Here is an 11,188-nt window from a genome sequence, read left to right as displayed (position 1 = left end):
TTGAAAATCAGCAGGAAAGAAATGACTCCAATCTTGTACAAACATTGCAATAAGCCCAGTGATAGACATACACACCACTGACTTCTACGGGGTAGAATTAGACTGATCTGACTGTAACGTCATAAGCTCCATAACATCAGGGCTAATGGAAATTTTTCTTGATCTGAAGTTGCAAATTAGGTCAAGAAAATGTGAGCTATACCTCAAGTGCTTTTTATCAAGTGCTGTCTGGCTACTCCACTCAGTATTTGTCAAGCAGAGAGAGCTAAAGGACAGAACATGCTACAGTGGCTACCTAGAGGCTCAGCAAAGAATGGCACTTCTTACAAGTGGAAGATGGAGGAAACTCTTATCAGAAACCTGACAGGTTCTTAAATTAGTTACTTAAGAAGAAGGATTTTCTATTATAGATAGAGGAGGTTTCTCTCTGCGGGAAAAAAGTCAGATACTGTCCCTGAATTGAAGAAAGAATCTGTTACCAGATTTGAAGTTCATAATTTCTGTTGTGAACTGGTAATTGGTAATTGTGAATTGAGCAAGCTGCAGCTTATCCAGTCCATGGATCTCCTCCTGGTTTTCTGACCAGTGGTAGACAATGTCCTCTGAAGAGTAGCCATCTGCCAAAAGAAAGCTGAATAAACACAAAGTTCAAGGCAGAAATTCAGAGCTTAGAGAATTCATAGTAGAAGTTCTTTAATTCCTCTGCTATGCTGATTTCCACCAGATACATTGCAAACGTGCTGAGATTCAGTCTGGATCATTCTCTCTGCTTTGGAGAGGTGCAAGGCACCAGGGCCACGGCAGAAAGGGGGATATGAATGAAAGGATTTATGTAATATGCAAATCCACAGGAAACCAATCTTTCCTACTTTTGCTGCTCATTGACAACGTGCTACTAAAGCATCAATTTCTTTAAAGAGACTTTATTTCTGTTTTCTTCACTGAAATGAAAACCCTCAAATTCAATTAAAACCTTCAACCCCCACCAAAACTCCCTGCAGAACTCGCTGGGAGAGGGAAGGAATTGCTGGGGCACTGTCTGCTGCCTCTGCATTTGGTGATTATGTAAGTAAAACTGTAGATTGCTATTTTTGACAGGATAAAATGGTATTGTGGTTAGCAGCCTAGAAAACAAAGTCAGTGACAAAAAAGAAAACTAGAAACTTGCATCAACAGGCCAAGGGATCTGTCAGGATCTGCTATCCCCAGATCTCTGAAACTCTCAGGACCTGCAGGCTCCTTGATCTAAAATCCAGATTCTTTTTCCCTGACTGGGTGGTCCCTGCTTGTGTCAGTGGTAAATTTTCATTCAGAAGTATTAATGCTCATGGGAATTACATGCTGATCATAGATTAAATACAAGCTGGATAAAATATAAATCCATTCTTCACCCTCCTTTGTGAGTACAAATGAATTAAGCCCATCCATGCAGCATTCTGATGGATTTCTGTGTAACAGATACACGAATGCCAAGGCAAGTTAAAGAGCTGTGTGAAGGTTAGTCACAATGGCACTCATTAAAAGCAGGGAATTCTTTCTTTTTCCTACTTTCTCATAAATTAAAAATAGCACATCGCATTTTGCCTGTGGGCTTTTCTACTTGTTCTCACTGGATTTGATACAAACCTCAGTAATGCCAGTGACTGTCACAACTGCACAAGGTTTCACATGAAGCACAAAGTTCCAAACATTTGTCAGCAGGACTGTACATTGTTCATTGTCCCTACATCAAATCCTAGAGGTTTGGATTGGACCAGGGTTGAACTGGTATTGAAAAGTCCACAGCCTAATGCCCAACACAGGGAATGAAGAGATTTCTATTCACTTAAACCCCAAGTGACTAAAGCAGAATCATCCCAGCCAAGTGCAGCTATCTTAGCACCATGTATGCAGCTTTACACAAAACACAGAGGTACTCAGCCCTTACAGCTCTCCAAATCCAGCATGCGTTCCTGCTCATCCATTGGGTACTTGGAAAGGTCCATGTCACAGGCCACTGTTGAGGTAATCCTGTTTGGAGCAACAGGAACACCAGTTAGGGACATTCAGACAGAGCCTTTTCTTCAGAACTCAAAAGACTGAGTGGAAAACTTTGAAACTTTAATACTGACAAAGGAAACTGTTTTCAAAGTCCTGCTGGCTGCTGCCTGAGTCTGTGGGAAACCCAGAGGCAGAGGGAATTGGAAAAAAGGTCAAATGACTCGTCTAACGTCAGAGGATTCTGCAGCTACTGATGATGATAAAAAGGAATTTTCTGATTCAATCTCCTCCCTTTTGCTGTCCCCAAGATCACTACCAATACCTTAAGGGGGACTTTGGACTTACAGTTTCAAAGGTGCACATTCATTATTTTTCAGAACATTACACAATTAACTGTCAATATAGTTACTGAGTTCCAACCACAGCCCTCTTCAAAAGTGAGAAATGCTATTTTGTCTGTGTGAAAGATGGGGAAGCTGAGCCTAAATCAGGCTCACAGCTCCCTTGGAAATTAAAGTGAGGGAGTGGAGAACAGAATCTTGGCTCTGTATTCAGCACCTCTTTGCCTAGTGACCAAAGGCATGAGGGGCTTCTCTGCCACGGAGGGCATTCTGGACATGACCAGTGACTCTGCAGTGCAAAATGTGCTAGTGCTGCCAAAGAGACCTTCCTGACTTCTTACAAAAAAAAAAAGATAGGGCCATAGGAGCTTTTCTTCAATTTTTACCTAATTATTTCAGGAAATCCTCCTAGGAATGCTGAGTGATTATAGAACGTTCAAAAAGTTAACACACAACAGAGAACACTTGCACTGTTTGTCACTCACCTGATGCTGTATAAAATGACTCCATCTGGCTGGAGCCTGATAAGTTTGTTTTCCACAGTCACATCATGGAACCAGGCAGACTTGGCATTGACTATGAAAGTATCTGGCAACCAGAGCTTGTCCACAAACCTGCTGTCCAAGCCCAGCGTTTCGTTGGTGTGGTTGTAAGACAGACGATCGTCTCGCCAGCTCTGGTGCAAAAATACTGTCATGGTGTATTCCTGTGACAAGAGAAATCCTAATTAAGAAGTGATGCTGACAATGATAATGTCTTGGAACATTGCCAAAAATCAATGTCTTAGCCTAGAAATATATTATTTGCTTTCAGTGCAAATACATATTTTTATACTTAGTCAGCTAGGGAGCTGCCCAAGCATTTGCATTTTGGTCATATGCTCCTACTATGGATAAGCACAAGATATAAAAATGTGATTCAATATCAATGTTATACATAACACATTGCAAGAGTTGCATAGGTCTTGACAGAGAAAATCAGTTTACATAACTCAACAAATACAGCTTCTGGTTTTGAACCTTTGCTTTTTTTAAAGCAGAACTAAAATCTGATACTGTACCATGTTCACTTCTGAGATGTGGTCAATGCTGGCTACTTCGATTGCCAGAGCAACATTAACAGGAGGACCTGAGAAAAAAAAGTTTGAGTGGGGTCATTTATATCATCATGGTACCCATAAAAATATCAATGACCCCAGACTGTTAATTCTTTCATCAGTTCACTGAAGCATTTTCCATTATAAAGTACATTCCTAAAGCAAGAGTTTTAAATCTTTTAACAATTGTGCCCTCAATTTCCAACAGCACACCTCACTTCAGTGATAAGAGACACAAGATAAAATCACAACTACTGAAAATCACAGAATCCTTTCTGGAAATCACATTATCTAGTTTAAGACAGCATGACTTCAAGCAGATGCAGAAATTATCACCATTTAATGAAATACAAAATTCCTTCAACTTAGATGTCAACGATTTAAGAACTGCATCAGAAGCCTGTGTTGCTGTTGAACAGTCTGTCTCTTGTCAAAATCAAGCAAAATGTTGATTGTTATTTTTTCCAGCATCCAAGGAAAAGACAATCACAACTTTTTAATTATTTAAAGTATGAATTTCACATAAACATCAGAAGGATAGTAAGAGCCAAAGAGACATTATTCATTCTCCAAGTCTCACCTCCAATCCCAGGCCTGAAATTTCGTGCGTACCCTTTCATCAAATCATCCAGGTTGGGCAACCAGGAGATTTCAATGTTGGAACCTATGTAATCTCCGATGTCACTCATAGCTCTGGGTAAAGAGAATAAGTGTCTTAAAATTTCCCATGTTTACAAACAGAAGAATGACAGAAAATGGAAGTTATTGACTTATTTTACACCAGAGACCACCTACAGTAGAATTAGCTATCCTGGAGATTTTTATAGGTAAGAAAATAATTTCAGGTATTTCTGTTTAAATCAAAACAAATTTCAGGCAAGACTGTGGCATCTTTAAGTACAAGCACATACTTTTAAAAGTTTATTTCTTTCTAAAAAAAGTAGGAAAAATAGATTTAGAAACTTAGAAAAGCATGAGAGAAAGGAATATATATATTCCTTTGTATACTGCCTAAAATGCATCTGTGAACTCTGAAATGCAGCTGTGACAGCTTCTTACTATACAACAGCTGGGATCAAGAAGGCTGGTGCATTGTCAAATGTGACAGGAAAACAGGAAAAACTGCACATCTGGAATGTGGATAGCAGGCAGCAGGTTTTGCTTGGGAGAAGATGTGTTGTTGTGGGATCTGTGCTCGTGCACAGCCTCTCCCAGCAATCAGGCTTTCTCTCTCAGGTGCCTTTTCTTGCCAGGCCAGTGATGCTCCTTGAAGACTTTAGCCCAGAGTCTGGTGCCATTTGCCAGCCCCTCAGCCCTGGCACAAGCAGTGATGTGGAAATTCCTCCATCTCTTACAATAAAGGCAAGGTTGTGCTGTCTTTATTATCTGTTCAGCCTGGCAGGCTCCAGTTGAAGATCTGTGCCTGCTCACATTGTTCCTCTCTCTGCATTGTGACTGACAGGGCAGGAAGAGATAAATGAGGGCCTGGGACAATGTCTGAGAGCACCATTTGCAAAGAGAGGATTTCCCAGTGGTTTGAGAGGGCCTGAGACTGAATGCAAGTACTGGATCAAAGCTGCCTAAGCACTGGTTTAGCATCTTCCACTGAGCCCAGCTAGAAATGTGGCATTTGAGAGGTAACTCTGACTGGCAACAGAAGAGAAATGGTTAAATATCCATGGAAGGCTGCAGAGTAATACACCACAAACACATTCTGCCTTGGTACTTACATAACTTTCTTAGAGTGTTCATGTGACATTGACCCACATAAAGCACATGGTTTTTCTTTCCAAAATATGCCAGCCTGGGCATTCAGCTCAGCACAAGCAGTTATTGCCAGCACAGGAACAGAGTATCCTACAATAACCAACTCTTCTCACGGAGACTGAAAGAAAAACCTTTGATTGCCCCGGTCTTCAAATTCTTGTCTGGACTCAATTATATAAGAAAGGAGTTCTGGGATTACAACGTGTAAGTGTAAGTTTTGAGCAGCACAGACACTGCAGTCTTGCATTAGCAGAGCTGTCAAAGCTTCTGTGACCGCTCAGCACAGGGACCCTGCTCCAAGTGCAGCTTCATTAGTTCCCAGCAGAATGTGATTTATAACACTGTTGTATGTTCCTCTCAAATTAGTATCCCAGCTACTTCTCAGGTCCCTCTGTCTCTTCTGAGGAAGGATCTTGGAACACTCCAGGACGTGTTTTCAGCTACATAAATTGGAATAACATAATTGATTTAGACAAGGGCTTTGAAGATTTATAACAGATGTTGACAGAGGTTTTTTCCTTCTTTATTGGGTCTCATCAACTATATCAACACTTCTTTCTATCAGACTGCTGGTCTTTCAATCATCCAGCCAGCATTATTTACTGTAATGTAATTAGAGCTTTATAATAAGTTTGTTTAAAAACATACTCATTTGTAATTCACAAGTCCCAGCCATAGACATGGAAAGGTGTTTCTAATCAGTAAAATGTCAGAGATCCTTTTATATGTAAAGAATGGTTCTCTATGTCTTTTCCTAATTAAATATCTACAATACACTTGAATAAATATATCTACTGAAAATCTCTTTGACTTCTCAATAGAAGGTGATGCCTTTCAGCTTCAGTTGCTAAAGCAGCAACCAAGTTCAGGGAAGTGTTTTGAAAACAGAATTCAAGTCAAGAGATGACAGCACAGTAGTGATGTATCCCATGTGCTGATCATGTTTTGACAAAGCTTGGAGTTCAGCTGTTCTCCTGTGTCAGGATTCTATTTTAATGGCATTAAGGAAAGCCGTGGAGCTCAAAGGAAGTTAAAATGATGAGAGTTGGGTTAAAGACTGAGGGCTACAGCCTGCCATGTGTTTTAAGAAGATTACAATCTAGAGGGAGTTTTACTTAAATATCCGTGACACAATTAAAATAAATCTTGTTTCTATTATTAATAAAGCCTTAGGGTCAGATCATCAGTGTAACAAATGTGCTGGAGTTAGTGGAGCTATATGCACTTAATACCAGGGGGGTTATTAAAATATTACAGCTGAAATAATTTTATGGCTCAATTTACCATGTGGTGAAAACCCCTTTGAGTCATTCCTCTAGACTTCTACGCATCACATCCAGTGCTTTAAAGTTACAAGAAGAATGGTGGGAGAATTTCCTTCATCCTTGAAAAGCAGTTGAGATTATAAATGGCCTAAAATATTATTCATTATTGTACCTGAAAAAGGAAGACTAGCATAGAAAAGATGCATTGGAAGGGATTAACTTTTCATAGTGTAAGCAGTAAGGATGAAAATAAAGGCAACTGTTATTAGTTGATTCAGCAACTTCACTTCCTAGTGTAAACTGCTGTAAAGCTTGTTTCAGTAAGAAAAAGGACTTTGTAAAATCAAGATATTGATTTGTCAAATCCAAGGGGTAAAAACCTCCTGAAAAGCTTCTCTTCAGTTTGCACAGGCCAGTGTGGAGGGCCTCCCTGCTGAATGGCAACAGGCCTGGGGACCTCTGTCCCTCTGGAAGTCATTCCCAAAGGGAAAGCTGAAGAAGATGATCCACACTCTGACTCTGTACACATCTCATTTCAAGCAGATATTTTTGAGGATATGTTTGCATCCATCCATATCTGGAGCACTGGGAGAACTTCAGCTGAGCTCATTGAAAAGAGATTACTGCTGTCTAAACCATGAAAGCAATAGTGAGCTCTCCTGCATAGACAAAGGGAAAGGAAATCCCCATTGATGAGCTGCACAAACCTGTGGAGTTCCTCTGTCCCTAACATTGATAAATATTGATAAAGCAACTCCAAGCAATGAATGTCACATGACAGAGCAAAGAAATGTCTCTTTCAGAGCTAAGTACGAGCAGTTCCAGAATAAAAAGTACCCATATCCCAAAATCCTTCCAATCCAAGCTGACACCTCCCTCCCAGGTGCTGCAGGACCAGGACTTCCTACAAATGTGGAGTGATCTGGGGGAGAAACATCAACCAACTTGGACAGCACATCTTCAAAGGGCCTGTCAGACAAGTGAGCCATTAGCCTGTCTGTGCTCTCTTCCAGAACTCTGCTTGAAAACACTTGCTAGAAGTTTATCAATATTACTAGAAAATATCTGGTATTTAAATCACACCAAAGCAAGAGGCAATCTGTAAGTTCCATGTGAATGAGAGCACAACAGCAGCTGAGCAAGGGCTAGTATTAGCAATTTCATTTTTGCCCAGCAGTGCCAAAATCTCCAGGATCACTGCAAAAAAAGGCTCAGAATCCTTAAGTCAGTGGCCAGTAGGACACAGATTTGATGCCTCACTGGTCAGGAGGGTGCACTGATCTTCTGAAAAATTCACACAGCAGCAAGATGTGGAAAATCGCTTTTTGCATCTTCTGTTTCTTCTCTAGATCTGCTAACCTGATTCTACTGGGGATTGTAACATTGTTGTTATAGGAATCTTTTAACCTGGCAGATGGAAAAAACAGTTTGACTGGAGGACTGGGACCAGTATATTTCATTTTGATAAGCATTTGGGACAGATGTCCCAGATGTCATCAGCACTGAGGAAAACTTTTCCTTGGGAAAAAGACAAGGAATATCCTGCAAGGTCAGTGAAAAATCTGACCTCTGCCAAACTCCAGGATTATCCAGAGCAGTATGTATATCCTTCCCATCTGCCATTCCAGACTCTAAGGGAAGCTCACTGTAAATATGTTTTGTATTTTGAAATGTAATTGAAAAGGCATTAGGCTTAATTCATGGCAACCTTTAGAACATCAAAGCCTCTCTGGCAGTTTTAAGCTACAGAAAACGGACCACTCTTTGCATACATTCACGTGTTAAAGCTGCTCTGTTTCCACAAATAGAAGTAAAAGGCTTAGGGAGACACACAGCAGAATGACAATTAAATGCAAGAGTATAAAAGTCACTTAACAGAGTGGAAACTTAAATATTAAATATACACCTCTTCTAATTAGAGAATTAAAATCTCTTTCAGTGAGAAATTACACAGTACAGACACACACCCCAAAACTCCTTTCAGAAGTGCTCCTTCCTCACACAAATGAAGAAATATTTCCCTAAATGTCTTTCTGCAGATGATCTCATTCACTGTGGCACATTTATTATTGCAGCATCCACAGCATCTCAAACCCTGATAAAATAGTGGAAGCCACAGTCTTTGTCCTGAAGACCTGTCAATCATTTAAATGCCAAATTCCTTGCTACTAATCACTTTCTTGAGCAGACCAATAACCACTATTTATAAAAAATGTTTACCTGACAAAAATGTGCTGACTTAGGCTGAATTTGGCTCATTCACTTCAGACAAACAACACACATGACAGAGAAATTGCTTTACACACAGCTAAAACACCCCAGGAGGGTATTCAGAAATGCTCTGAGGACGCAGCCTGCATACATCCCCCACTTCCCCCCTCTGCCAAACCATAACATTATTTTCACTGGTAGTTTTGCTTTTGGGAAGTCTTTTGTCTCTTTTGTCTTACTGGTGAATTTCAAAATCACCAAAATGTTCCTCCTTTTTGGAATATTGGTTTTTTTTCAATATACAGTGCACAGAACTTGGAAGCAGAGAATTTAGGGGTGTTGGATGGCCTCTGTTATCAAAATTCTGAATCACACTGCATTTAAAAAACAAAATCAGGGCTTTAAAATGAAGCCATTGGCAGTTTTGCCCATTAATATGCTGCTATTCATAAAAGCATCTTGTACCAAAAATATTTTTACTAATGAAAGGATAAAATTTCACTTCAGTTCTATTTAACTGATCCAAAGTACACATGCAAGCAAGGCTACTCCCTTTTTACAAGATTAAACAGTGTCCTGCCATAGCCACCCTAAATCCTGAATCCAAACAGAGAAGATTTCCTTGACCATGGAATGTCTCACACTTTGAAATATTTGGAAGACTACAACCTGAACAGTTGGAATTTAAGTTAGAATTTGCCTTGCCTGAGTCTGCCACGAGTGGATGTATTCCTACCAAACAATTCATCACTATTGTGTAACTGGAGAAAGTCAATTAAGGAATTAATAATAAAATAAATAATGTATCCAACAAACACATATCCTGGCAGTTGCTGTGCCTAGGAGCAGACCTTGGAGAGACAGGCTCAGAAGACAGATTCTTCCTCAAAATTCTCTATTTTTTGGTCTTATCTACTCAAACATCACTTTTCAACCCCCAGCTTCAATGGTAGCCCAATTGCAGAGGGAGAAACAGGATCATTGAAATGATGGGCAAGATGTGGGTGCCCTTAGGTAATAAGCAGTATTTCCTCTGCCTTCACTGTACCACTGGATTGCTTCAGAGGATGTCAGGGTCTGACCCTGGATAACAGATTCAAGGTCACAGGAGAAATCATTCTGTCAATCCTAAGAGCAGTTGACTTGACACTTCCTCTGAGCAAGATTCTTTTCCTTCCCAGTGAAAAAAATCAGATCTCCCTGATTAATTCCAAAACGTGTAACAACAATGTTATGTTTTACTACAGTTCCCACTTTGCCTCTTCCACTCCTCTGAAGCTATTAAGGATGTCTATGAAGCAGGAGATGTAAGACCCCTTTAATGCCACAACCACCCCTGCTCTGGGGGGTGTAGGCATGTTTTTACATGCAGCAAGTTCTTTTTTACTCCCCCCTCTATTTTCATTGCGTAATCATGGCAAGCTTTCTCCACATCCAGCCTCCAGATCTGGAGAGAATAAGAATATACCGAGACCGGCGCTGGTTGCCTAGCTAACACCTTCAGAGGAAATGTGACAGAGAGCTGCAAATATACATTTTTCTTTAAAATTTATTATTTTAAAAAATGGTTTGAGTTCTCCAAAATTTTTCCCCTGAGATCTCTGACAGTGTCTTCCTGCTAACCCAAGTTGAGGAGACTTAATGAACTCATTAGAAAGGGATGGTTGGATTTTGGGGTTTTAATGGCACCTACAGAGGCCCTAAGCAAAGCTATTCAGCTCGTACCCCACTGGTTGTGCTGGGGTTTAGGGAAGAGTTTCACATTCAAGCAGGCCCCTACAGAGCTGCTGGAGGGGCTGAGGCTGAGCTGGGATGTTGCAGTGCCTTACAAAAAGTGATTGCCCCCAATTTAGAGTGAGTGCCCTCGGGAAAAGGTTCCAGGAGCATCCTGTTAAAAACACAGCCCTTGACTAAGCCAAGAAACTGCTGCTCAACTGGCAGAAGTGCATCCTCGGCTAGGAAATGAAGAAAGAAAAAACTGAAACAGATGAGGCACATTAAGGAAACTCTTCAGTCAAGGGCCCTTTTTCTCCTGAACACTCACTCAAAGCAGTCGTGGCCCATAAGTGCAGAAATCATCCCTGGGCAAAAGTGGGAGCCCCAGCCAGAGCTGGCATCACTCACTCCAGCTACCCCGAGAGAACGGCTGCCTGAGGCCAGGCTAAGAAAGAATGAGAAGATGTTTTCTTACCTGATACACCTGTGCTGTTGGGTGCACAGTAGAATCAAGGCAGGAAAAACCCAGGTAAGAAATTCCATTTTACTCCCATTTATTAGACAGCAGCGACCAAAACCCAGGTTCCCCGGCTCTCCTGGCAGCTCCAAAGCTCCAGTGGCTTTGCCATTCTTGCCTGCTGCGCTAAGTTGAGGCTGAGTTTAAAGCGATGGATGGTTGCTCAGCAGCAGCAGCCCCCACAATCTCCACAGTGCCCGGGAGCCATGCAGGCAGCCCGGCACGGGAGCAGGGAGCAGGGCAGCTCTCCTCTTCTCTCCTCTCTTCTCCTTCCCTCCTCTCCTCTCCTCTGCGG

The 11,188-nt window shown here is 41.1% G+C and overlaps 1 protein-coding gene across 2 annotated transcripts in view; it reads right to left on the bottom strand.

Moving 5' to 3' along the window:
* Nucleotides 1-11,099, bottom strand: part of GABRD (gamma-aminobutyric acid type A receptor delta subunit) — a 13,449-nt gene extending 2,350 nt beyond the window's left edge. For both annotated transcript variants that reach the window (XM_005427639.2, XM_005427638.2), the window contains exons 1-6: nt 10,852-11,099; nt 3,998-4,110; nt 3,382-3,449; nt 2,807-3,027; nt 1,928-2,010; nt 480-617 (exon numbers count right to left, since the gene is read on the bottom strand). In XM_005427639.2, the coding sequence (XP_005427696.1) occupies nt 480-617; nt 1,928-2,010; nt 2,807-3,027; nt 3,382-3,449; nt 3,998-4,110; nt 10,852-10,919 (691 nt within the window). In that variant the 5' untranslated portion in view covers nt 10,920-11,099. The remainder of the gene's footprint in view (nt 1-479; nt 618-1,927; nt 2,011-2,806; nt 3,028-3,381; nt 3,450-3,997; nt 4,111-10,851) is intronic.
* Nucleotides 11,100-11,188: the final 89 nt, after the last annotated feature.

Source organism: Geospiza fortis, unplaced genomic scaffold, assembly GCF_000277835.1.
Source record: "Geospiza fortis unplaced genomic scaffold, GeoFor_1.0 scaffold37, whole genome shotgun sequence".
Lineage (NCBI taxonomy): Eukaryota > Metazoa > Chordata > Aves > Passeriformes > Thraupidae > Geospiza > Geospiza fortis.
Note: the sequence above shows the minus strand (reverse complement) of the source record. Positions and strands in the feature narration are given on the sequence as shown.